This window comes from Neopelma chrysocephalum, unplaced genomic scaffold, assembly GCF_003984885.1.
Source record: "Neopelma chrysocephalum unplaced genomic scaffold, ASM398488v2 Primary Assembly neopelma1_143, whole genome shotgun sequence".
NCBI lineage: Eukaryota > Metazoa > Chordata > Aves > Passeriformes > Pipridae > Neopelma > Neopelma chrysocephalum.
In genome coordinates, this window is record NW_020897805.1 from 682,491 (window position 1) to 709,460 (window position 26,970).

The 26,970-nt window shown below is 54.2% G+C and overlaps 1 protein-coding gene across 7 annotated transcripts in view; it reads left to right on the forward strand.

Moving 5' to 3' along the window:
* The window catches only part of PSD (pleckstrin and Sec7 domain containing), a 47,353-nt gene that overhangs the window by 9,395 nt on the left and 10,988 nt on the right, over nucleotides 1-26,970 (forward strand). For 3 of the 7 annotated variants that reach the window (XM_027700190.1, XM_027700191.1, XM_027700193.1), the window contains 10 exons: nucleotides 2,465-3,365; nucleotides 3,447-3,549; nucleotides 4,217-4,685; nucleotides 10,346-10,789; nucleotides 19,843-20,043; nucleotides 20,533-20,613; nucleotides 21,177-21,289; nucleotides 22,108-22,166; nucleotides 22,704-22,793; nucleotides 25,794-25,934. In XM_027700190.1, coding sequence (XP_027555991.1) covers nucleotides 2,589-3,365; nucleotides 3,447-3,549; nucleotides 4,217-4,685; nucleotides 10,346-10,789; nucleotides 19,843-20,043; nucleotides 20,533-20,613; nucleotides 21,177-21,289; nucleotides 22,108-22,166; nucleotides 22,704-22,793; nucleotides 25,794-25,934 — 2,478 coding nt within the window. In that variant the 5' untranslated portion in view covers nucleotides 2,465-2,588. The remainder of the gene's footprint in view (nucleotides 1-2,464; nucleotides 3,366-3,446; nucleotides 3,550-4,216; nucleotides 4,686-10,345; nucleotides 10,790-19,842; nucleotides 20,044-20,532; nucleotides 20,614-21,176; nucleotides 21,290-22,107; nucleotides 22,167-22,703; nucleotides 22,794-25,793; nucleotides 25,935-26,970) is intronic. The other 4 variants (XM_027700194.1, XM_027700195.1, XM_027700196.1 and 1 more) reach the window with 4 other exon arrangements.

The following is a 26,970-nucleotide window of genomic DNA, read 5'->3' on the forward strand; positions in this document are numbered from 1 at the left end:
GCCTTAGCTCAAAGGGGGGGCACGTCCCCTGCCTAAACACCCCATCACGAACGGGTCCCCTGCTTGCCCTACAGCCCTCGGACCGCCAGGCAGCCTGTTTCGGTCACCACTGCATCCCCCGAAACTGCTCAGTGTCCCTCGGGAGGGTAGAGTCATCTCCCGGCGGCCATCCCGCCCTAGCCCCGTCAGACGGCCCGGCAGCCACAACCTGGTTTCGCCAACTACGGCCCGTCGTGTGAATTCAGTCCCCAGCCCTGCACCTCTTGCTTCCGTCCCATCTCTGTCCCGTTCTTTGCCCAATTCCCTCTCATCCTCCCCCAGCTCCTGCGCGTTGTCCCCACACTCCCGTGGCGTGGGTGTGCTCTTCCCCCGCAGCGTAAGCAGTTCCTGCTGGCTGCTGCCTTCCCACCGCATCACTCCGCCAGGCAAGCGCCTGCATGGGGACCAGCCATCCCCTGTTGCACCGGGTGCGGCTCAGAGCGAGGGCCAAGAGGTGTCCCTGGACATCCCTTTGGCCGCTAAGAAGGGACAGCCAGGATGAACAAGTTTCTTGTGAGTGAGATGTTTTATTGAACAAATTAAATCCCCCACTGATGTGCAGCTCCCAGCTATCACACTACAGCTCCCAAGTTTTCCTCTTTGAATGCATGCCCAGGGTTGTCCAGGCAGACACCCTGTGAGCTTTCATTTGCAGAACTTCTGCCTTTAGGCAGCGGGACCAGCAAGGATCCCTCCAGCCCACTGGTGCTTTACAGCCCAACCCATTCATCACAGTGATTTAAAGAGCATCCATTCAATGCACAACTGAAATCAGCAAGCAGGAAGCCTTAGCTCCATCACTGGTTTTTCATCACAGTTGCATTTGTGCCTTTTACTTTTCATTATTAAAGAAAAGCTCACTCCACTGGATGGTGTAGCCATCTGGCTTTGGTGGGTCAAAGGCAGGGATGGCCTTTACTCTGAATTTGATAATTCTTTAATAACCAGAACGACACTCTGCTTATCCTGTTTATTCTAGTAATAACTCACATGCATTGAGATAGGCTGGTTTTTGTATATTTGTTATGCTACAGTGAATGCAAACTATTCCAAGTGATAAGTTTTTTCCTTGGCATGTGTGTCAGTCTGTGTTGAGATAAAAAGTGGAATTTCATTTGAAATATATAAACCCTGCATCTTTATTATTTATCAGTTAACTTCAGCAACCTTGAATGTGAACACAACCATAACAGGAGAAAAAGATTTTAAAAACAGTAACTGATAAATTAAACACGAGAGTATATTTTTGCGGTGAGTGAAGTAAAAGATTGCTGCTGCTCAGCAGGAGACAGATATTTTAGCAATGTGATAGTGCAGATAGATGGGCGCCTGTCCCACAGGTGTGATTTGGGCTATTTTATTAAGTTATGTCTCTGCATCTTTGGAGCCTAAACACTGTGGAAAATTGAGCCCCATGTCCTTTAGGAATTTAATCCTGTCTGGTTTGCACTCAGAAACAGGGAGAAGAAATCATGTTTTCCTGTTTGCAGCTGGCATTTGGTTTCTCACTTTCAAATGGTGAGAGTGAAGGACTTAGTATCTTGGCATCTGTCAGAAGGCAAATGCAGCCAAGCAGAATCTTCTCTGCACATTAAGAATTCGAAGAAACTCAGGGAAGGATAAGTACAAGTTTTAGCTCCACTGGGAAAAAGAAAAATGTCAGCAGCGGGGCTGATGGGGGCGCCGGGTCCTGCCTTCCCCTGCAGCCACCCACCCATTGCTGTGGAGTGTCTGGCCCCACCTCTGGGTAAATGGTCTCTGGGCAGAGACAGGCAGGCAAGTGAGCTGTATGCAGGGCAGGCATGCCTTGTTCCCCCAGGCTGGGATTGTCTGTAACCACTGCTTTTTGGATCTACTGGTGTTGACAGCTCTGTCTGCGCCACCAGTAGCGGCTGCGGCATGTGCTGGTGTGACACAGTTTAAACCCAGGCTGACCTCCAAAGAGAGAGGCTCCTTGCCCTTGCTGCTCATGTTAAACTCACTGAGCAAGTGTAATTGGAAGATGTCTCAGTGATCCAGTATTTAATTTTTTTCCCCCTTATTGAAGTGATTTTAGTGTGCTGTAGGCTGTGGGTAGTAAATATATTCAACCTAAAGCAGGATAAATGAAACCCATTTTATAGTGTGCTCTCTCACTGTGTCTGGGGTGCTGGTCTGTGGAGTAAGTGTCTGAGCATCCTGGCACCCTGGGGAAAAAGCACACGCTCTGGGTGCCTGGGGCCAAGCAGGGGCTGCCAGTGTCCCTGCGGTGGTGCTGGTGTGATGCCCTCAATGAACCTTGCCTGCTTCTTGCAGCAGGAGGGATGTGTCACCTGGAGCATCTCTTGCTCCTGCCGCAAGGACAGGGCCACTTTGGCTTGTCCTCCCCATGGCCACAGACTTGTGCCTTCCCTTCCCTAACCATCTCTCCTCGCCCTTGTTTCAGGGCTGCCTGAGGATGCATCGCCTCTTAACTCGGACATCTCAGGGGTGCCGGGAACCTGCCTTGCTGTGTCTGTGCCACCCTGCTGGGCTCCAGACCTGACACCTCTGTGCCCTCTTCCAGCAGGATGGCCCAAGCGGGGGGACCTGTCCGCTTCCACCCCGAGGAGGGCTGTGCTGCCTCACCCCCGCCATTTGCCCACAGGGTGAGCCGGCGGCCCTGGCTGGCGGGGGGAAGCCTCGAGGCTGGGCGGCACAGCCCCCCGCCCTGCCTCACCCCCAACCTCAACGCCGGCCGCCTCCACCTGCTGCGCAAGGGCCTGGCACCTGATACCCGCCGCTGCCCCCTCGGCCTGTACAGCAGCACCGGCTCCTTGGCCCGCAGGCCGGCTGAGGCGGCACCCTTTGGCAATGGGAGCTGCCCGGGCGCAGGACGACTGACTGCCCCCTGCACCCCACGGCGGGGCCGGCCTGGCCCAGCCGTCGCCTCCCTGGGCAGACGCAGCCCACCAGTGGCGGCAACCCCGGAGGGACACAGCTCTGTTGTCACCTTCCGCTTCATTGAGAAGGCCAGTGTGCGGACCCTGGGGAGCCCGACAACGCCCCATGTCCGCTGGGAGAATGGCCCCTACAGCCTCAGCCGCAGCCTGGAGCTCACTGGGGACATGGGATCCCCCCAACCCCAGACCCTGCCCCAGGAGCGGCTCCTGCACACACTGAAGCTGGAGGCTTCCGCATCTGACCCGCTCCTGGCCGGGGACAGGACCCCAGGGAACAGACGTCCCTGTGGGAAGGAGTTCTGTGCCATCGACACCAGCTGCCTCTGCCGATCCCTCACCAATGGGCTACCAGAGGAGTTCCCTACATTCTCCAGAAGTCCCCTGAAGCCAGAGCCTCGTCCCCAGGTAGGTACCGGGGTACCCCACAGCATGCATCAGGCTCTGCCCTGGGGATCCATTGTCCACTCATCGCTCTTCCCTCTGCAGGGCAACGCTTGGCTGTACCCCCGGCAGAGCTCGGCCCATGCCCAGCGCATTGCCAAGGCCAAGTGGGAATTCTTCTATGGCTCCTCAGATGCCCCAAAGACAGGTAAGAAGTTGGAGGGGATTGCCCTTGGCTGCACCCACCCCTCCTTTGCAAGTCTATATTGCTGCCAGGACTCTCCCTGGGGCTGCCCATCCCTCGAGGCTTCTCAGCACCCACCGGAAAGCCAAGTCTCCCCCAAGATTGGCCAATCTGTGTCCTTCTGGGGCCAGATCCTGCACACACCAACCTCCCTGCAGAGTCCCCTGTGGCCATGCAAAGGAGATGACACAGAGCCCATGGCTGCCTCTGCAGAAGGGCTTTTGGGTTCAGATGGGGGCTCAAGGCTGGCTGTGAATGCACTAGCCCTGACAGCAGCCTGTCTCTGCCTCTCACACTTTTTTTTCCTTCTACCTCCCCGTCACTGTTCCCCAGTGCACATCGCATAGTGGAGTCACCATCCCATGGTGTTCAAGAAATGATTGGACATGGCACTTAATGCTGTGATTTAGTTGACATGCTGAAAAAGTTGGGGGGTTTTGATGTTGGCAGGAGGATCAAAGGTTGGACTCGATGATCTTGGAGGTCTTTTCCAACCTTAATGATTCTCTGACGTGTCATGAATGGCACATGAGTTCTTGGGGTGTGTGTCTGTGTGATGCTGCAGGAGTGGCTCCTCAGAGCTCTCCGGTGCAGCTCCTCATCGCTCTGAATGCTTGGGCCTTCCTTGCAGGCTCTTCTGCCCCTGACTCCACCCCCGTGGCTGAGTCCCCCCAGAAGCCTGTCTCCCCACTGCCTGCTAAGCCAGCAGTGTCAGTACCTGAGCACAGCCTGAGCCACGTGGAAGTGGAGATAGAAGTGTCTCCTCTGGGCAGCCAGAAGCCTGGCTCCTGTGAGACTGGGATTATAAGGAGGACAGTGAAGTACTCCGAGACAGACTTGGACACTGTTCCACTGAGGTGCTATCGTGAAACCAACATCGATGATATCCTGGCCGAGAAGGAAGAGGTGGATTCAGCAATTGAGAGCCAGAAGGACAGTGAGAGCAACCCAAGCTTTGGGGGCACTCCAGGCAGAAGGAACAGCACACCAGAGGAGCCCCCCACCCCAGGCACTGGCTGCTTGAAGGATGGGCTGCGGGACAGGGACATGGACGAGGACAATGAGGTGTTTGCAGCAATGAAGAAGGAGAACAGGGAAAGGTGAGGCTCTGTGCATGAGGGCAAAAAGTTCCTCTTACCCTCCTTATTATATCCTGCATGGCAAAATGGGCTCTGCCAAAAAGTGTCTGACACAAAAATCCCATTAGCTCCATGCAAGCTGTGTGTGGGGGTGAGATGGGATTCCTGGATTTCACCACAGAGAATGGGACTGGGGCTGGGGCTGGGACTGGGGCTGGGAGAGGGCCCTCACTGACCTGTGGAAAGAGTAAGGCAGCACAGGTGATCCAGCCCTGGGCACTAGGCTCACCCCTGGGTGAGCCCGTGCAGCTCAGGTTGCCTGGCTGAGTCAAGGCTTCCCACCACGAGTCCTGACAGGTTAATTACATTCTGCCCCGGTGCTGCCAGGTGCTGGGGTGATGGTATCAGGGTACCTGAGCACAGGTCGTGTCCTGCAGCTGCTCTGGGCTGGCAGGTGCTGCCGTACTATCCTGCCCTCCACATACTACTGTGCTTCAATAGCAGGAGCAGTCCCATTTGCTTGGCCTCAGTAGGTATTTGCCGTGTTTGGGAAGGAGTAGGGGATACATTTGGATGCAAAAAGCCTTTTCTTGCCTTTTGTATGATTTTTCACATGTGTGGCAAAACACCCTGTACTGGGAGGCTGATGGAGTGGGCGATACCAAGGTTATCATTCAGTTGCCTGCCCCCGGGCAGCAAGTGTGTTCCGAGCTGCTGTCTGCCCACTGCCAGGCATGGGCAATCAGGACCTATGAGAGATGGCCCTTTGGCCTGGTGGCATGAGACTGCCCATGGAGTTTTCTCTGGAGTGGTGGTTTGACCATGAGAAATGATGGGCATCATCAGGTGGATACCTGCTCCAGAGCACTGTGTGGGACAGACACCTGGAGGGGAAAGGCCCTGGCTGGGAGTAGTAGATGCCTGTGCAGGCAGTGGCAGCCAAGGTCATCTCCTGACATGTATTGTCAAAGAGTCTTGAGTGAGGTGAGGAGTCTCAGCATCATCAGCAATTGCTCCATGGGAGTCGGGAGAGGTTTCATATGGGAAGCACAAAACCAGGGTGATGCCTGGGATGCCGTGTGGCAGCATGCACTCGCCCAACTGTGCAAAAGGTAGATGGGGGGCATATAGGTGGAAAAAAAGGAAAAGGGAGGTTTTGATATTGGCAGGAGGAAAAAAAAATGAAAATATACCCCTCAGTGGTGCTGCTGCACTGGGAAGAAAAAAATGAATGTGCTTGGCTGATAAGGAGGGAAGGTGTACATCCCAAGGGGAGCTGGGTTCTTGTCAGTTTGTCCAACCTTTGCATCTCTGTTGGAGGGGACAGATACGTCTCTTCCTGCCACCTGCCCTGTTCTCAAAACATTTGAGTTCTAGAGAAAAGCTGAAAATAAGCCACTGGTAATGTACTTTTTTTTCCCAAATGACGTTTTGAGTAAGATGTAAAGTTATTACCACTGCAAGCAAGTTCTTCAAGTTGCTGTAACAATTATCTTGCATAGTGGTATTTTTTTTCCAAATATGTACTAGGCTACTACAAGTTGTATGAGCTGTAAGCCTAGACCTGCCTTTTGTCCTCTGAGGCACCCTACTGTAGCTCCCCAGGCAGTGCTGAATGCTTGGATGTGTCCTTAAATGCATTGTTGCTCCTAAAAGATGATGCTCCTGGTATAATTACCAGTGTATAAATAGTGATGTCACGTTCATTTTGCTCGGCTTCTTTGTAGACCAGTGGGGTGCTTTTGCTCTGCAGCCCACTGAATATTCCCCTGGTAGGTGCAGACCCTGTGGGCAGTGTCTTGAAAATTATGAGGCTCAAATTGCGAGCTTGTTCAGTCCCTGCATCACAGCCCTGGATTTTTGCTTACACACTGTTTTGAGCTCTGCAGCTGCAGTCCTCATCCCTGTTTACCAGTCACCAGTATTGATGTTTTCTACTTCAGGCTTTCTGCTTTGCTTGCTCACAGGAGCAGTGAAGCTGGGGGAATGAAGGAGCCCTCCCTGAAGGAGCCCTGGACCTGGCACCATTCTGCTGCTGCAGGAGCTGCTGAACCTCGAGCCTGTCTTGGTAGCTGGGAAGGGCCAACCTTAAAAAATTATTGAAGCACTTTTGGATGCTGATTTTCAGTAGATATGTACATCTATTTGACTATCTAGTTCTAAGTATTTAGCACCCTCTGCAAGGGGAACTTTGGCTTGGTACTACCTTGTTGTGCTTAGTATTCTGGCCAAAGGTCAGAGTCTTCTTTGGTGGTTTACCCTCCCAAAATAAGAGAGCATGCTAATAGCAAAAATAATCCAACACCAGATCAAACAAGGCACAAAAAGCAATGGAAAAAATGGTATCTTCTTCCAGCAAATCTGCTCTCTGAATATATTTAAAGTCAGATCTACTGACTCTAATGACTAGTCTAAGCCTTTACTGTCTTTATTCCCACTAGTCCCTGAGAGCCAAGACCTGTTAGTGAGAGCAGGCTCAATTCCCTTCCTCCCTGAGCATCAGCAGACGTGCTGGCTAAGCTGTAGGAAGAGCCTGGCTTGGCCCGCAGTGTGGGTGCCTTGGGCTGATAAGAGAGAAGAGGCTTTGCTACGGGGTGCTCCGGTCTCCTGAGAGCACAGAGGGCTGATGGGAGGCAGTGATGCTTTTTCTCTCTGCAAGTAGAGCAGCTTTGCCCAGGAAAGCCCTTAGATCTGCTGCTTGGGGAGCCTTTCCAGAGCTTTTGTGCTCACTGCTTAGTGGCAAAAAAATAGCTGCAGGGCAAGCCTTGTTGGAGATTAAAAAGATGGTTATGGCCTCAATTTCATCAAACGTTGAAGTAGATGCTTAACCTGCCTCAGTAGCCACTCTGCTGTGTTTTGCTGAGACTGAGCCTCTGTCTCAGTCCAAACTCACCATGGAGCCACTGATCAGGGTGATGCTCCTGCCTCCCATGGGCTTGGTCTGGAGGGGGGATGCTTGGGGTGATGCTGGCAGGCACCTGGCAATGAGCAGGAGAGACGCCTGCAACTCTTGGGGAAGGACTGAAGACAGTGTGATGGCGTGGATGTGGCAGGGGAGTGTGGACAGTCAGGAGGAGACTGCAGTGCCTGTGGTCAGTACCTGTGCCTGAGCATGGGTCAGAGTTAGGACACTGAGCCCTGAGAGCAGGCTGCTGCCATGCTGGAGAAGTGCAAAGGAGCCTTTGGGGAGTGCAGGGAGCTGCTGGTGCTGGTCTGTATGTGAGCTTTTCTCAGAGAGGAATAAAACAAGGAGCTGCTTGATGGTGCTGTACGGTTTTACCTTCTCTGAACTGAGCGAAGATCCCCACACAGCACCTGCTGTGCCTGTGCAGGCTGGAGGAGTGGAGTATGGTAGGGGCAGTCAGCAGTCTGGAGGGTCACAGGAGCATTTGGCAGAGAGTGAAAAACACTGAGGGCCAGAGGAGAGATTTTCCCCTCTTCTTCCCCTCACCAGGGGCAGCACAGCTCTGCAGCACCAGACAGGGAGGGCAGAATGAGCCCCTTCCCCTCTATCAGCCATCAGATGCAACTGGAAAAACACGGTTGCTCAGATCCCTGTGGTCCCTATATGCAAACCTTTGCCTGAGGTGCTGCTGGCTTTGGCACTTACATGCAATGCAGTAGAACCATCAGCTCCCAGCATCCGCTTCCTCTCTGTATCTGCCTGGCCCTCTTCTAAGGAAGGCTCACTGTTCCTCCCACACCAGCTCAGGGCTGGAAACCTATTTGATTTCCCGCTGCCCGTCACCCTTGCACAGATGCTCAATTACAGCTTCTTAATCTCCTTTCCTCTGCTCCTCCCAGCTGTGTTTGTCTGGCTTGGTATCAGTGCACTGGCCCTTCCTGGGGGACCGGAGCAGAGTGTGGAGGGGCTGGGCAGCACAACAGGGTCTGATGAAGCATCTAGGTCTGAGCAGGCAGCATTGCGCATATGCTGCTGTGACTAGATCCTTCTGGAGCTGAATGGCTTTGTGCTTGATATTTTGAGGTGGAAAGATTGCTTCCAGAGCTTGGATGGTGTGGACAAAACCAGCTGTAGTTTTTTTGTGGCTTGGTGGCAATATACTTGATCACAAGAATGAGTCCAGCTCCCTCTCCTGGGAACAAGGTTCCTTCCGTCTGCTGGCATTGTCTTCCCTGGCACAGCCCGGTCACCCTCATTATGGATTTGAGGTGCAAAACAGTCAGCAGCATTAGCTTGGTTTAATAGCATGCAGCTGGGTGTGGGGGATGGTGAATGCACATTCACATCCGTAAAACACATCTGCAGATGTTAAAGAGGTCTCTTCTGCCTTGTCCTGCCAGAAAGCCGTCCCAGAGGTGGCTGCTCCTGGGGCTTCTACAGGAATGGTAAGAGCGTCAAGTGGTGCTGCACAGCCGGGGAAATGCTGGTGGATGGGCAAGATCAGCCTGCACCCTGCCTTGCTTACCTGTGTCTGGCTTTGCTGCACTCCTCTTGAAGCCAGCTGGCACTCTGGGGGAGTCAAGCTGCCAGCTCTTGGCCTGCTGAAGTAATCAGGGTGAGATTTTTGAGCAGCATGTGAAGGCTAATGAATGAAAATCATTTGGTGTGTGTAACAGCAACACATCTTCTGAGCCCTCTGTACGAAGCTGTTTGTTCATAACAAATGTTATGACAGGCTGGAGCAGTTCCTCTCCTTTAATCAAAGGAGAGAGTGGCATAACAAGTGCTTTTCCGCTGCTTTAATATAATGATAGCGGCTTATGAGTAAAGTAGGCTTTTAGGGTTGTGTTTGTGCTTGCACAGCTGAAGCATTGATGTTCCCTGGGTTGGAAATGTCCCTGTTGTCACGTGCTCAGATGGGTGGGTAGGCTGCGCTTCACCTCATTTACAGGACAAAACACTCAGGGCTCCGGCTCCAGGATTTAGGAACTTCTGTGTTGGGCTGGACCCAGACCAGCATTGGAGACAGGCTTGGCCTTTCTGTGGGGCTGACAAGATGATGAGCCAAGACCAAGCCTGGCATCTAGGACATGGGGCAATTCAGATCCCCAAGCCCAGAAATGGGTGTGAGGCTCCCGCTGTACTGCCTAGGGAAACCTGGGGCTCAGTATCGCTTTGTGCTCAGTCCCAGATGTCTCCTGGGACTTAACATCACCTTATGGTGGGTCCAAGACATCTTCTGGAACCAGCAGCAGACCTTGCAGATGGGTGTTGGTCATGCTTTGAGCAAGGTACTGAGTGACCATAGTGCAGTGTTCATGGAAGAAGGTGTCACACTTTGCTGAGCAGCTTCAGGAGAAGCCTTCTGGGTGGTGGAAGCTGTGAAGGCTCATGAAAAATTCAGCCACTTCCAGATTTGGTTGGAAATGGAGCTGAACCACATCCTGCTTCTGGTACTTGAGCCCTTTATTGGATCTAAGCTCAAGCCAAGTGATTGGGAGCAGTAGCCATCTCATAAGCTTCTTATGAGGATGAGCCACTAAAGGAACAAAAATCTGTGGCTCATTAAAGGAGAAGCATATGGCTGGAGGGAGGCCAGCCCAGTCCCTCTTCCCATGATGTCTTGGGCAGGTGAGGCATTTCCTTGGTGGTCTACAGATGTTCAGAAGAGATTTCTGCCCTCAGTTTCCTTTTGGAGCAGCATGTGGGCTTTTGTTTCAGGGCTTTGATCCCTTGCTCCTCAATGATCAGTTCTTCTCACTTTCTTTCCCTCTAGGATCATGGATCGAGACACACAGGGTATGCTCAAGTCTCCAGTGCCCTTCCTACTAGGGCATAGCCTCTCCAAGGATGGCATGGACTCTTTCAGCAAGCATTTTGAGACCATCATGGAGTCCCATCGAGCCAAAGGCACATCTTACACCAGCCTGGACTCCATTGACATCCTTTCCTCCCCAGCCCGCACCCACGGGACCTTTTTCACTTTTGACCTCCCAACCCTCACCCCAGAAATACAGGGACAAATCCGAGACAGCGCCAAGCTGATTGAGGAGAACTTTGCTCCTCTGGCTCATTTGGAGCCAGACTCTGGGACCAGTTCAGCCACAGATGCCCCCTGGACAGAGAGGGAGGAGGAGCGGGGGAGAAGACGGAAGGGTGCTCAGCACAGCCCTTGCCACTCAGTGGACAGCTTTGGTACTCCCTTGGCCTCCAACACAAGGTGAGTGACCAAAATTGCTTGCTGTCCAGCTGGACCACTACAGCTTTTTGTGGAGCCTAATGCTGAGGTCTGTTTTGCAGCCAGAGTCTGACTTGTGTTGTTGGGCAAGTGTCAGGACTGTGTGTGCTGGATTTTCTGGGCAGTGGCTGATCAAGCCAGTGATCACCATGGTGTTGTGGTAGGCATGTTGATGGGAATACAACTCCTCTTTCATTTTTGCCAGTTTTTTAGGTGCAAGAGGGCTGTAAGGTTTCCTCCAGCCAAGCAAGCAGGGAGTCCTAGGACTTCAATCCTGTGGTGGTTTCCATTGAAGGACAGTCTGGCATCCATGGTGGCTCTGGGGAGAGGCCAGTCAGAATTTAACTACCAGTAGAAATCTGACAGCCCTACTGGGGGCTGTATCCCTTGCCATCTGAGTAGCAGCCTCTTGTTTCTTGAGCTATTGTCCTGGCCTCCTGAATCTCCTCGGCCTTGTTTGTTTTGGGAGATGAAGGGCAGAGATGAGCACAGCCCACCAGAGGCTCCCTGTACATTGCTCCAAGCCTGCGTGCACCTGGGCTCAGGATGGCTGCCCCTTACGTGGGGAGATCTCTGGTGGAGTGGGCTGGGGGAGCTCATCCCCACCACTTCCAACCTGTCCCTATGTAAGTCCGTATCCAGGCTGAGACACCTTCCTGCACTCCTCCCTCTTCCAGCAAGGTCTTGTGCTGAAGCACTTGTGATGTGGCAGTTTGATAGGCTGTGTCTTTTCCACACTCATCCGGGGTGTGGACAGGTCTGGCTTGGATGTCAGATCCAGTCCAGTGGTTTAGCTGCAGAGTTGGTGGCTATTGGAATGCCTGGTGTCTCATTCATGCCAGTGCTGACCTTCCTGTTTTCATTGCCTCCCTGCAAGGTCTCTCTGCTCAGTGACCTTTTGTGCAATGCCAGAGCATCCTGAATCCCTCATCTACTTTCTAGGCTTAGGCTTTGGTCTTTTCACCACCAAACTGATGTGACTCCTGGTCACAGTCCGGGCCATCCTTGTAGGCTGGGTTTGTGCTGTAAAACTGGTCATGTCTGAGAGATACAAGGCAGCGAAGGGTGGCGGTATCCAGCCATGGTCAGTGCTCTCTGCAGGAAGAATTGGCTTCCTATTCCTCTGTCAAGGCAAGGGACTGAAACAGAGCACCCTGGAGAAACTGAGAGGACAGTATCTGACTTACTGTCCGTGGGATGCCATTGTACCACAGCAACAGTGCCACAGGGGCACGGGGAGACGTGAGGGTGCAAAGACACAGCTAGCAGCAGGGATGACAATGAGGTGGCTTAACACAGGCTATTCCTCACTGCTTTATGGTCAGTGGAGCACAGAGCATGCCTGCAGTGCTGAGGACTCTGCAGCACTGTGCTTCCCTCCTAGCTCAGGCTTCAGAGTGGTGCTGGGCACAGGCTGTGGAGGGGTATTGTGTATCCCTCAAGCTGCCCTATATCTTTTCTGAGCCCACCTTTGCTGAGCCTCTTGTCTACTCCTCTTCCAACAGGACTACCTTTGGTGGCAGGGGAATGTAGGGGAAACCCAGCTGCAGCCCCCACTGTGCTCCCTGGACTGGGGACTCCAAGGCTTGGTCTTTCCATTGTACCATAAGCTCACTTCTGTTACACATGCATGCAGAGTCCTAGGCAACTATCTTTCCCCATTTAGAAACAATTCCCTTGGTTATCAGTAGGTCCCTGCATAGCTCTTAATTTTGTCCAGTTCAGGCCCTGTTTCTTGCCAATCTCCTAGGCTACAGGTGATGTTCAGACCCAACATGCTGCCCTGCAGCAAGTGAGCCAGTGCCCTGGCTCCAGTAGAGGCTGCAGGAAAGATGATGAGAAATGAGATGTGGGAGAAGAGAGCCCAGCAAGGAGCAGCCCAGCTCTCTGCTCCCTGGCGTGGAGTGAGCCTCCCCTCATAGTCCCCATAGGCAATGGGGAGAGAGGCAGGTGTGGTTGGGATTTGCCATCTTGTGCAGTGGAAAGGAGTGGAGATTGGGACTGGGAACAGGAACTAGGCTGAGAAGGCATGTGGCACCAGGGTCTGAGACAGCCCACCATCTGCAGAGTCAGTACTCAGGACATAGGGCTTTCTGGCAAGGGAGAAGTCCAAGAAGTTTCCTCTTCCACATCACTGGTGCCATCAACTTTCTAGACTCTGAGTGGAGCCGACCACAAAGCTGAAGCTTCCCACTTAGTTTGAGGAAGAAGTGTCTGTGCTGATTGCTCAAAGGTTCTCATGAGCTGGAACCAGCAGATCCTGATGCCTGGCAAGGCTGAACTTCTTGAGCAGAGGGTATCCTTGTAATGCTCCCACTAAGGGGTAATAAATGGAAATTGCCGAGGAAAACTAAGGAACCTCTGCAGCCATTTTAATGCAACATTACCCGTGCCAGCAGGGCCAGAGCAAGGCATTAGCCACTGCCCAGGGTCACTGCAGAGTCACAAGCAGTATAGACTGGCTGCCGCCAGTGCAGATGGGACCTTGGGCAGGGGACTCTGCGGTGGAGACTGTGCTTTACGCTGTCTGTCGGTCTCAGGGTTGGCAGAGGTGACCTCAGGCTGCAGGGCTTTGGTATGAGTGATGTGGTGACTGGTGATGAACACCAGTGGGTCTGGGCCTGTGCTGATCTGCAGTTGTCCTCCTTGTGCCCCCCAAAATCTTTGGTGTTCATTGTTGCAATGCTTGGAGTTGGAATCTGGGCTGGAGATGGCCCTGTATCCTGTGACTTTTTGCCTCTCTTAGTGTCAGGGATGGCCAAGTTGGTGATGCCCCTGCATTGCTGGGGAAGTGTGGTGTCCCCTGCAGCCCGTGGCCTTGGTTCACATAGCCTTGTTACTCACGCCAAGGCTCTGGTGTCCCTCAGCACACGATGGTCTGAGACCACGCTTTTATCTTGACCTTGTATGTGGAAAGTGTGTCTAAGTGCAGACCCAGAGATGCCTCCCTGGGTGCTGGGGTGCATGCACCTACTGCAGCAGGCTAGATTAAAAGAGAGGGAACAGTGGCTGAACACCCTTCCTACCCCCCCCGCGGGGCACCCCACAGTGGTGGGCACACCCCAGCATGGGGCAGAGGCTCTGTGAGTCATTTGTCACCCCATTTGGGCAGGAGGTGAAGGTGTGCATGTCCCCCACTCTGGCTGAGCAGAGGGCTGCAGTTAAAGCAGTCTGTTCCTGTGGCTATGACACTGACCCACAGAGCATGTGTGGAGGCATAGCCCCCCAGGGCTGGGGGGGTCCCTCCGGACAGGCGAGGCTGGCCAGGGACAGATGCAGTGCTGGCGAGATGTCGGGGCAGGAGCCGGGACAGCCCTGGGGACTGCAGGGAGTCGCTTCTGCAGTGGCAGTCAGACTTCTGCAACTGCAGGTCCAAATTGCAAGACCTGGCCAAGCTGCCAGGTGCAGGCAGGTGCCCAGAGATCAGCTGGCTTGCCTAATCCTGTATGCGGGCAGCCGGGGCTACCAGCCCACAGGCAAGGCAATGCAGGCTCTGGGGCATCACCCCCGAAGGGATGTAAATGGACAAACTGCATCTCTCTGGGAGTGTAATCCCCCTGAAATCCAGCTGCCCAACTTCCATCCCACTCCCCTGGAGCCAGCCTTGGCCCGGGCACACCCCTGAGGGGTGCCCGCGGAGGGAGGGGACGTGACACGGGACCTCATCGGGGCACGCCTGCTGTGGGACAGGAGGAAGGGCAGGCAGGAGGGGCAGCATCAAAAACGGGGCTGCAAACCGCCTGGGGAAAAGGGCCAGGCAGCACTGCGAGGGGCAGCACACCCGGAGCCTCGCTAGAGGGAGAGCTCATCCCTGGAGCTGCGGCTGCGTGGGAGCAGCGGGGAGCCCGCGGGGCTGGGGCTGCCCCGGGCGGAGGATGCGCCGCCACTCAGAGCTGCGTCCCTGCCAGACCGCGGCCGCTGGCGAGTGCTGGAGCGCGGGGCTTGCCAGACAGCTCCGCTGCCGTTCTTTATAAGGTCCCTTTTGTTACTGCAGCGGTCGGGGAGCCGGTGCCCCTCCCGGGGCCAGCGCAGGTCTGTCATCTGGCCTAGGCTCCCAGGTGGCACTGGGCAAACTGGTGAGATGGTGCCCAGAAGGGCTGTGCCCAGTTTGGGGCCCCGTGGGGTGGATTCAGGGTGTGATGCGTGTGGTTGAGGATGAGAGCTGAGTAGAGAAAGGAGGGCAATGAGGAAAGCATGGAGATAGGGGAAGGAAGGTATGGGGTGGGCTGGAGTGGGAGCACAGTAGAGGGATAAGGCTAGAGAACAGGATGAAGAGGTCTCACCACAAGCATTGGCACAGCAAGAAATGAAGCACAAGCCTGGGGGGGGACTTTCCCCCATGCATTTCCATGTTGAGCCATGAAGGCCAGCAGGAGCCAGGACATAGGATGCATTAGCCCTCCATGGCATAGAGGATGGGGACAGTGGATCCCAGGGATGGCAGTCTGCCTGCAGAGGCATGAGCAGCAGCACATACCTGTGAGATGCAGCCCCATGTGTCAGGTGTTAATTCAAGTTTTCAGATCTGACTCAGAGCCCCTAGGCTGGGCTTGGCCCAAGAGTCTGTGTCGTGGGTTGAGGTGGCTGGACTTTTGGTAGCGGGGGTGCTACATAGGGTGGCTTTGATTAGAGACCCAGGTTTTCCTGCGCTGACCCCATGGCATCTGTGTCTCTGAAAGAGAAGACAACCCTCCACTCAGCAGGTGAGTAACTGGATTTTAAGGCTCTCAGCTGGCTCTAGAAATTGTTTGGTGGGATTGCAGTGTCAGTCCCTGTCCTCTGCAGGAGTGGTTGTGCCCCTCACAAGAGGAGCTGGTGGGATGGGGTGATGGAGGACAGGTAGACATCTCCAGAGAGGGCTAATGCTGCAGGGGAGGTTCTGGAAGTCTGCAGAGAAACAGGACTGAGGAGGGGCACAGCTGCCCAAAGTTCAGTCCTACCTGGATCTGTCAGCAGTAATGCTGGTGGGTACTGCTCTGGCTGGGTGATTTGAGGACCATGTTGGACTCAACAGCTGCCAGAAAGCAGCACCAGCCCCGCCTATGGTTAGAGGCTGGCCTGGCTGACCTTCAAGTGTCCTCCCAGCCCTAACTTCAATTCTGCGAGGAATGAACCAGCCCAGATCTTGGCTGTCATAAATCAAAGTCGCTCCACTGAGACCGATGGAGGGAGCTGCGTTTATTTAGCTCAGCCAAAGATCCGGTCTGGTACATTCTTAGCAGCAACATTAGGCAGGCTGGGTTTACTTGGCGGAGGCATTGGGCATCTAGCCCTGCATGTGGGGTTTGAGAATTGAGAGCAGAGTGCTGCTCTGCCCTATGCACATGTCTCTTGTGGACTTGCACCGGGCTCCTTGCCATGTCCCTTCATGGTGCAGGATGAAACCAGCCTCATCTGGGGAGAAAGAGGCATTTGGATTGTGGTTGAAGGTCTCACCTGGAAATGTGTCAGGCAGGATCTGGACAGCCCAGGAGCTCAGCTGAGCACCCCCAGCTGAAACCAATGGCTACTGGTCCCAGCCCGTTTCCAGGGAGTCTCTCCTCTCCAGCTCCTGGGGACAGATTGTTGGTGCAGGAAGGGTCCCACCACACAGGTACAGTGTGGGAAGAGCTCCACCATGCAGATACATTGCTGCTGGCAGCCAGGAGCTGGGGGTCAGCTCCCATTCCTGATTTTGCAGAGCTAGTGCCTTATGGCTGCTTCACATCCAGGAGAGAAGATTTGCTCCTGGTTGGCGGCAGCCATGTGGTGCTGAGTGAGTTTAGTTGATGGTGTCAAGGTGGAGAGGGTATCAGGACTCCTGCAGTGACACAGTGCATTGCAGCCGGGGAATGTGCTGTGGTCTGTGCTGCTGGGCTCCAGGATGTTGGCCAGAGTGGGTAAGATGATGAACCAGCTCCAGGAAAGAAAGGAGTGTTTAGCCCCGAGAAGGAACATTTGGGCCCTGGACAAGCATCTGGCCTGGGAGAAGGAGTGTGTGTGGTGTGGTGGCCCTGAGCAGGACCATGGTCCTGCAGCAGCTCCCCAGGGCTGGAAACACGACGTGGTCCTTCTGCTGAGCTAGAGTGAGAGATGGTCAGTGAAGAGCCTCTGTCCCAGGGCGATCCCTGATCTGGACTACGTGCCTTCCTTGCAGAGACCCCCAGAAGTGCCTTGCTGTGGCTGACACAGCGTGCCAGGGGACTTGGGCTCTCTCACAAACACTTCTGAGGTGACAGGGGGACCTGTGCTCCAGATGAAGTGAGTGGTGGCAGCGGGGAGAGGGATGAGCCAGCACTGGGTCTGCTCGGGCATGACTTATTTCAGTCTGAGGATACTTGCGCAATACCGAATTTGATCTTTGTTCCTTAAGTGTGTACCTAATGTAAAAACTATTATCTCAGTGTTTCTTCAAGCCAAACTAGAATGTCACTTTACAAAGTACACTAAAAAAACCACCCTGAGACATTAGCTCATTGGCAAGAAAATTAGCATCATCTCAATTGCCTCAGACATGGACATGTCTCTTGCTCTGCTCTCCATTTGCTTGAGGATTGGCCTCTTGGTTTTCTCTCTGTTAAGCTGCACATTCTCCAAGCCAGCTGGGGCATTGAGTGATGACAGACAGATGCCACAAGGGGGGTACTCTGAGTCTATTGAGGCTGATTGTCCATATTTAACAGCATGAGAGTAGCTTGAGTGATGGAAGAAAACCTATTTCATGGCACGGTTGGGTTGTGCCTCATTCTGAGAGCAAGGTTATGTTTTATGATGTAAAACCCCAAATCAGTGTGGGGACTTGGTGAGGGAGGGAACAGTGGATCCTGCTGGTAGAGCTACTTTGAGACCCAAGCCTTGAGATCACTGCATGCCCATTACAAGAAGCAAGGCAAGAATTGCAGTCACAGGTTGGGAACCTGCAGGGACATACAGGTTTTGAAGGACAAGACAGATTTTGTAAGTGGCCCCATGCCTGGATGCTCAGCACTAGGTAGAAAAACTGAGGACCACAGATTGGGAAGAGGGGTCATGGGGGAAGACTCAGCGCTCTGGGTTTGTCCCTGGGGGCTTCAGGAACCAGCCATGTGAGGGAGGACAACTCTCAGGCAGAACAGGTGAGGTCCAAAAGCATATCAGGAGTTTTAGTGATAGTGATTGAGAAGAATTAAAAGATCTTCAGAGGGTGACTGAGCAGCCTCCTGCTCTGGAGGTACAACTGGGGCATGGGTGACTTTGGGTTTTGTAGCTCAGCCTCTGGCTGGAAAAGCACCATTGGAGCTGCTGGGCTGGGAAGGGAACAGTGCCTGTGCCCTTGTGATAGCAGATAAAGAGTTTTAGCAAAAAATACAGTCATCACAGCCCATGGCCGGCAGGTGCCAGTTGCTGGAATGAATTAATCTCCTCTGCTTCTGGGAAGAAAACAGCCTGTGACCTCTATCCTTGGTTGAGGTCACAGTGACTGCAGCCACACAAGGAGCTGAAGTGGGCCCGAGGTGCGTGCCTAGCACTGGCCCAGCAGCACCCAGCCTGTTCTGCTGTCGAGCACTCGGGTCAGCTTTGGCTCTGCCAGACAGTGTAGGCACAGCTGGAGGGCAGCAGGCACCAGGGCCCATGCCAGCTGCACCTTTGGATGTGGCTCTGTTTTGGGAGGAGAAGAGTTTTTTAGGCAGGTGGGAGGTTTGCACACAGGATGGGGTGTGCTGGTGATGCGGACAGGGATGCTGGAAGCTGCCTGCCCAGCACAGCTCCTCAGAGCAGGTGGACTCAGACTTGGTGACCTGCTAGTGACCTTGTGACCACTCTCGTGGCTGCTTCCTCCAGGGTGGCATGGGGTGATGGATAGGCTCCCTGGAGAGGACTGAAGCCAAATGGGCACAGATCTGCCCTGGGCCACCCATCCACGTCTTACCACAATCACCGCCTGGCACTGCTGAGCTCAGCGGTGGTCCGAGCAAAGTGCGTCTCCCCAAGGACTTGCAGAATGTTGGAGCTGCTTTTGCCAGGGAAGTGCCTGACCCACAGGCTTGAGTGCAGAGCAGCTTCCCCCACTGCACATCAGCTGGGGGAGCCCCCCAGGACACTGACACACCTGTCAGTGCTGCGGAGGGCTCCCATGGGATGGGCAGCACTGAGCAGAAAGGAGGCTTGTCCTTCTTGAAAGAAGCAGAGCCTCAAGGAGATTGGCCTGGGTAATTGGCTCAGGAGAGCAGGCCTCTTAAAACTCAATTAGAGACTTTTAAAAATAAATCAGACTGGAACATTGCAAGGGCTGCCAGAAAATTTGGGCGAGGTCAGAGTTGCTTAACGTTCCTTGTTGATTAGATTCAACCAGCTTTTAGTTGGGATAACTTCTGCATGGCTGAGTCAGATTGCTTTGGGGGCCAAGCCAAGAGTGTCTCCTAACGTGGCCATTTAAGGCATGGTGGGCTGAGAGCTGATGGGCAGCCTGGAGGAGACAGTACACTCCACTGTGAGCTGGGAGGCCAGGGGGGTTTTCCTTCATCTTCATGCTCTGCCTCGGCTTTGCCATCTGTGTAGTGCTTTGAAGTGAGTGAGTGGGAAAAGGTGAACGAAGAAATTACAGTTGTCTTGTCTCGGGTAGAAACTGTGCTTGAGAGCAGCACGAGGAGTTTGTCCAGATTAAAAAATGAGTGTGGATCTGTAGGACAGCATGTGATGTGCACATGTTTCTGCTCCAAGTCTCCGCTACAGCTGAGCTTGGCAGAGCCTGAGCCCACACATACAGTTTCACAGGCTCAGAGTGGGGGACTTTGGAGCAGTTGTACATCCAGTTTGGATGTGGATTTGGGTGTCTTGAACCTGTCATCTGTCACTGGAGCTGTTCCATCACCCCACCTCTCCTCCAGCTGCATCTCCAAACCTTCCTTTAGCTCCCAGCCCCAACCTCGGAGTGTCTCTGACCGGTGTTGTTCATCACTGTCCCAGCAGTGAGTAGTGAGTCTCCAAAGCAGGGTGAGGAATCTGCATTTCCTGAGAAGCTGAACAAGCAGAGGATCTGTAGGCAGGCTAACGTGGAGTGCCCCTTTCCATTGCAGTGACCACCCCCAGAGCCAGCTGGTTTTGGACTCGGAGTCGGAGATGGACAGCGTGGAGCATCTGGTCCTGGGCAGCACAGACACCCTTTCCAACGGGCACAAGGCTGACCTGGAGGCCGCCAAACGCCTGGCCAAGAGGCTCTACAACCTGGATGGCTTTAAAAAAGCAGATGTGGCTCGCCACTTGGGGAAGAAGTACGTGTGGGTATTAGCAAGGAATGTTCTGTTGTGCGCCTGCGGTGCACCCACAGCTGCTGCCCTTGCGGGGTGCCAGGCTGGCAGGGAACAGCTGGCAGGCCCTCACAGCCCACCCCCCATGACTGCTACATCTGCAGCAGGTGCTACCTCTGAAGGTCTTAAAACCTAAGTGACATCCAGATTTTGGTACCTTCCTATCATGACTGCATCTTGGATGCTTCAGTATGGGGTTGAGGTAGGGGGGTGGCTAGCTGACCTCTCGTGGGCCCTTCCAGCTCTAGTTTCTCCATTTTCTCTTACATACCCAGTATTCCCAGATTTGTGGGTGACTTCTCTGAGTTTCGTGGAATTGTGGGGTGTGTCTGTCCTCAGCACACCTTCTGCAACCCTGGGAGTTCCCAGCCTCCTAGAATCCACCCAATTCCTGTGTGCCTTTGGCTGTCCCCACAATTTGGTCAATCCCACTCTTACTCTCCCCCTTTTCTATTTCAGCAATGAGTTCAGCAGGATGGTGGCAGGGGAATATCTGAAGTTCTTCGTGTTCACGGGGATGAGCCTGGACCAGGCTCTCAGGTCAGAGCTGAGTGTATGTACATGTGCATGTGTGTGGTGACCATCGGCGTGAGGTCCCAACAGACCGTGCCCTCTGCAGCTCTGCAACCACACAGAGATCTGCACGAGCAGGCAGAACCCATGACTCCCCAGCTGGAGATCCTCTTACCTTTTAAATAGGAGAGGGTGATTCCCAAGGTGATCTCTCAGCCACACAATCAAGAAAGAGCATCCCCGGTCTTAACTCAATGGTCAGTGCAGTCGGATGACAGTCAGGTTCACCTAGCCCTGGCTTTCCAGGTCTTGAACTCGAATCCTTCTGTTGTTACCCCCACCTCCTTTCCTGGTGTAGCTCCTGGGACTGGCTGTAGGTCTCTGCAATGTGCCAGCAGGATATGGTGCTGTGGGCTTGGAGAGTCCCGCAGTGGGTTGGGAGGGAGGGAGGGATGTGAAACAGTGGGGCTTCATCCAGCACACAGGGGGGGTCTCCAAACCAGAAAGCACAGTTCCATTCCCGTGCAAGGGGGGTTGGAGAAACTGCTGGTGGGCTTCATGTGTGACCAACACTGCTGCTGCTTTTTCAGATCCTTTCTAAAAGAGCTGGCCTTGATGGGAGAGACGCAAGAGCGAGAGCGAGTGCTGGCTCATTTTTCGCAGCGCTATTATGAGTGTAATCCCAATGCCATCCCTTCAGAAGGTAAGAAACTGTACATGTCTGTGTGTGTGTGTGTGTGTGTGTGTATTTCAAGGGAGTCTGTGTGTTTGTCAGCTCAGTCAAGGTGCTCAAACTGAAACTAGAGAGCAAACGGAGAGCCTATACTGACACCTTAGAAGATAGCCCTGGTTACGGAGATGTCATTTCCCTCAAATGACAGCTGCTTAGATTTTTTTTTTTTAGGCCTGCTTTGGTTGGATGATGCATAATTAGGACTCAACCCATCCTTACTTCTGACCTTGAGCAGATTAGCACAGGAAGTAAGAGATGGCCCTCCTCACCAAACAGACCTCAGCTCTCAGACCCTCAGCTCAGGGAATATCCAAGTGAGAAAACCCATGTACCTGACACTTGGGGAGCACAGACACTCACTTTGTACTGTTTCATGTCTTTGTACCTCTCCTGTGTGTGCTCACTTGCTGGGTCTGCTCTGGGCTGGCTCTGGGACAGGTGAGGTTTGGGTTGCCTGGCTGGCAGAGGGCTGTGTTAGTCCTATCTTACCGTGCTAGGAGCTCTGCAGGATTAGCTACAGCATCACTGCCTGGCTGTAGGGGCTGCAGGGTTGGAAGGGAATTTGTATGCTCAGGTTTGGGGCCAACTTAAATTCAACGATCTCCTACCTACTTGCCCTCATGTTGTCATCACTACACTGACTGCTGTGCCTGGGGCAGTAGGAAGGGGCTCAGGCCTATTTGGGAGGCTCAGAGCCCCCGTGCCCTGCCTGAGATGCCAAGGGTCTGGAGCACCAGCTGCAAGACTGATCTGGGGGCTCTAATTCCTGTCCTGTGCTTGTGCTGCAGATGGAGCCCACACCCTCACCTGTGCCCTGATGCTGTTAAACACAGATCTGCATGGACATGTAAGTTAACACTGCCGTTGTCTTGGTCTGTCCCCTGTCTGAGCCCATCACCTCGAACCATAGGTGCTGGGGCAAGAGTGAAGACTTGCAAGGACAGAGCCACATGAGCGGAAGGCATGGGACCCTGGGTCCACAAGCACTGGTCACCCTTAACGTGTCTGGTGAGGAGAGAGGAGACAGGCTGAATGAGAGGAGGAGCTGGTGAAGGAGAGAGGGGGGCTTTGGGGGCAACTTGATGAGCTGGAAAATGTAGAGGTGGGATGAGGACAGAAGAGAAAAGTGGACAGGGAGAGAAGGTGGGAATGAGACTCCAAAACCAGCTGCCATCGGGAGTGGGGAGACTATTTCAAATTCTTGGAGTCTGTGTAAAGACAGCAGCTTCTCCATACCTGCAAGCAGCCTCCCTGATACCTGGCTGGTCCCTCACCCCTCTGCAGAGATGGGTGTCTGTTCCTGGGCTGTGGGACCTGCTCCAGCCACTATTGATCTCTGTCCCAAAGGTAACCCCCCACATTTCTCTCCCCCTGGCTCCCCCAGAATATTGGGAAGAGAATGTCCTGCTCTGACTTCATTGGCAACTTGGAAGGACTCAATGGAGGCACTGACTTCCCCAAGGATTTGCTCAAGGTAAATTCAATTGTTCTCCCTGGCCAGCCAAGCTGGAGGAGCAAAAGTGAGAACTTTGGGCTGGATCACATGGGGATGCTATGAATCACACTTCGATCACACTGGGATGCTATGAATGCAAGATGCATTAACATGCAAGAACAGTGATGGTCCCTGGGCCTACAGTTTTCCCCCTGCCTTGCTGAGGGGAACATGGGCTGTCCTGTTCCCCCAGAGGAACACTGGAGCTTCAGTTGGGATCCTGATTCCCTCACTTCTCTTGCTGTGCCGGTATCACAGGCAAGGGAGCTTACTCCCACAAACCTGGGGCAGCTTACTGAGGGTGGTTTGCCCAGCTGCAGCCAGAGGCTTCATGGCATCATCACAATGGTACTCAGCCCTTCCTGACTCCCTGAAGCACTGGAGCCCAAAGCTTTGGCCAGGCCCTGGGACTGGAGCCATCTCTGGTGGCAGAGGTGACATGGGCAAGGCATGGCAGTGAGGATGGTGGGCTGCAGGTTAAAACCTCAAAGCTGGGAACTCACCACACTGATGTGACTGAGGGTCTCCTGCCCTTCTCCCTGCCTAACACTGTTCCCAGAGGGACTTGGCCAGGGAGGGCAGTGTTCAGCAAGCACCTCTGGCCTTGGACTGCTGTGCTTCTCAAACATCGCCTGTTCTCAGGAGGGTGTTCTGAGCTGCTGTCTCCCTGTCTTAGACCCTGGGAATAGGCTTAGGTCCCATGGGGTCTGCCAGGCAGAAACCGTTGCTGTTGGTGAAGTGCTACAGCTGGAAAATACTCATGATGTGGAAAATGGGTTCCCACAGGGTGCTGGAGCCACAACGGGGGGAGGTGGTTGAGGAAAAAAGGCAACAGAGGGTGAAAAGCTGAGCTCCCTTTTCAGCCTCTGTGGGTCTATTCCTGGCTGCGTCGCTCACCCCATCATTAAGGGGTTACCAGCAGTTCTCAATAGGGCTGTCCTCCCTCTCAGCCCACGCTTTGCCAGTAAAAGGAGTTACTCAGGAAAAATTCTCCTATAATTTTAAACCCAGCTCCAGAAAAGGCTTTAAGCACCCAAAATGGATGGAAACATCCAAAATGTGGACCCTAAACCCCTGTCCTTCAGTGCTGCTGCACTTTGGAGTATCCAAGCTCCACAGACCCCTTAGTGCACCCCCTTTGCAGCCCCTGGTGCCCCACAGTGGGCTACCTACACTTGAGGCATTGCCCTATTCCTGTTAAAATTCACCCCTAAAAGTACCAGCAGTTTAAACATATGAGATCAAGTTATCCCATCAGATCCCAGACACTGGGAAATAGGACAGTGAGGAAGTGCCACAAAGCTACAGGCTTTCTCTTATAGGCAGAGGCCAAGACCTTTGCTGGGTGTAAGGGAGTGGGGGAGGCTGCAGTGCTGCAGCACAGCCCCGCACAGCTCTGCCCGCGGCCCAGCAGCTGGGAGGCTGCTCTGCTAAAAATGGCCTGTTCCCTCTGCAGCTGCGGTGCTTCCCACCGCCGCTTTTCAGCCGCCTCTGTACAGGAGCCATGCTGGGAAGGGGGAGTAAAAGGCAGTGTGAGAAACCTCACATGGGGCAGGCTGCAGCTACTCACCTGAAACACCATTCCACTTGGGGAACCCCCTGCCTGTGCAAGGCAGAGTGGGGCTGCAGGGCAGGTGAGATGGGGAAAATGCTGTTGGCTTGTGCCAGGGGGAGGACTGGCAAGGAGGGCCTGTGTCTCTCTTGGGCAGCCTTTGCCAGACTCAACCAGAGAAGACCCTCTTTCCCTTCTGCCCAGTGCTTTTGGCTGCTTGGTGCTCCGGTCCCCACACAGGCTGAGGGAGCAGACAAATGGGGGCAGGCTCACTAGCCCTGTTACCCTGGGTAGGATGCTGCCTCCTTGGCAGACCTAGCTGGCGGGCTGTGCTTGGGGACTGAGGCTCCTGTGCAGGCGTGCCACACAGCTGTCTGGCTAATTTTAGTGCTCCAGGAGCACACGCATTTCCTAAGGGTAGCAGGAGAGAGGAAGGGCTGGCAGGCTTTACAGAAGCTTCCCAAAGCTCAAGGCTGGGTCTTGGGCAGCTCCAGCAGCACAGAAGAAAGGTCCTGGGGGCTCTTCCAAGCCTGCCTAAGTAGATAGCGCAGGCTGCTACCGCACAAACTTTGAAGCTGGAGGGCTGGAAGTGGCTCCCGTCCACAGGGAATCTCACCACCAGGGAATGGGGGCAGCAAGACAGAACCTAGGTGGCTGCGCCCCTGTCCCCTCTGACTCTGGGGACACCATCAGGAATAGACCCACAGGGAGCCTGAGCACTCCTCTTGTCTCTGGCTGCAGGGGGAGTCCCAAGACAAACACAGCGTGATGCCTGAGAGCTTGTGGCAGCTTGAGTCAGATGAGAACTTTATCTGCTACTAGCTAATACATGTAAACAATCCCAGTTTTATGCAGAAGCAATGAAAACACTTTAAGAGCTTTCACAGCTGAGCACCACATCCCCCTCACCACATCCCTTTCCTATGGCTCTGGAAGCTCCTCTGGAGAACTGTACTCTGCAGAAAGGGCTGCCCTCCCTCCCTCAGGCCCATGCCAGGGATATAAGAACCCATATAATGCCATGCCTGAAGATGCCTGCATCTGCAGGCTTGGACCTGAACTCCTGTGGCCATATGAAGGCACTGCCCATACAGCAAGGAAGGAGGTGAAGCAGGTCATCCTGGAATTGGTGGTATTTTGGTTAGCTCTTGAGATGTTGCTTTTCTCTTGACAGTGTGATTTTAGCCCAGGCCCCCTGGGATTTCACTCACTGTTGCTGGTTGTCTGTTATATTTCAGATGTGGATTTGACCTTTACAAGATTGATCACTTTGTGGAGCCTTAGCTCATCCCCATCTTCCTTACTCTTTTAGTTTAACCTTGTGCTTCACTGGCTGGCAGAAAAGCAGTAGGACTAAATCAGGCCCCATTTCTCCCCGTCACTGCTTAGCAATTGCAGGAATGAGGCAAATCTGTGCTGCCTTCCAGCCTAGAAGCCCAGAGCACGTCACAGATGTTAATGAATTAAGCCTGACAATGCAGTCGGGTCCTCGGGGGAGGAAGGTAGGATGGGCCCCCACCTTCCAGCTTGGAGGCACAACAGCAGGGCTCAGACGCTCAGAGTGCTGGGTAAGTGATTAGCAATGTGGGAAGAAAGCCCTGGCTCCCACCTCTGAGCTATAATCACAGAAACGCTTGCTCAGTCTAATCCCTCGGGCTATTTTTTTTTGCCTGTTTCCCCTGGGAGCAATATGCTGCCCTGCCCCAGCTGCCTTGGCTCCCCCCAGCCTCAGGGGCAGCCCAACACAACTGATGTGCCAGGCACCCATGCCCCCTCCCTCACAAGTTGTGCCCAGTGATCACTATGCCAAGCACTTAGGATAGAGTGGAAAATTTCCCCCTCTCCACTGGCTGCATCTCCTGCTCAGTCAAGCCTAACTAAATTACGCATCGATCCTTGCCTTCTGCAAGGATGCCCAGCTCTTTGCATCTTCACAGGAGCAGCTGCCTGAAGCATCTCTGTCCTGCCTGTAACCAGCTGGGTGGCTCTAGCTACTGCCTGACCTGGGAGGGACAGGCAGGAGTGTTAAGCTTGGGCTGGGCACTGAAGATGGAAGGTCTGAGCATATCTCCACTGGGCCCACCTCCTACCAGCTTTATACGTCCCTGGGGTGGACAGGGCTGCAGCAGCAGCTCTGAAGCCTGCCCAGATGGAACCGAGTGGAGATGCCACCCAGCCCCTGGAGCCCAGGAGATGCCACCACTGCGACCTCACAAGAGCCCAGGAGGGTCCAGCCACCTGCTCCCCCTCTCAGTGGAGAGGAGGCAGGGACGGCCAGCTGATGCAGCGGGGGCAGCTCCATCAACTTGCATGGCATCAGCACCAGAGATGCTGTCCCCGTGGGTGGGATCTGTCCCCGCTGGTGGGATGCCGTCCTCCCGGGTGGGATGGCGTCCCTGCGGGTGGGATGCCTTCCCCTCGGGTGGGATCTATCCTCGCGAGTGGGATGCCGTCCCCCCGGGTGGGATGTGTCCCCGCGGGTGAGATGCCGTCCCCGCGGTGGGGTGTCCGCCGCCAGCCCCTTTGCTCGGCCCGGCCCGGCCAGTTGCCGCGGGTCGCCATTGGCTGCGGCGGGCGGGGCGGGGCGGCCCCGCCTCTGTCGGG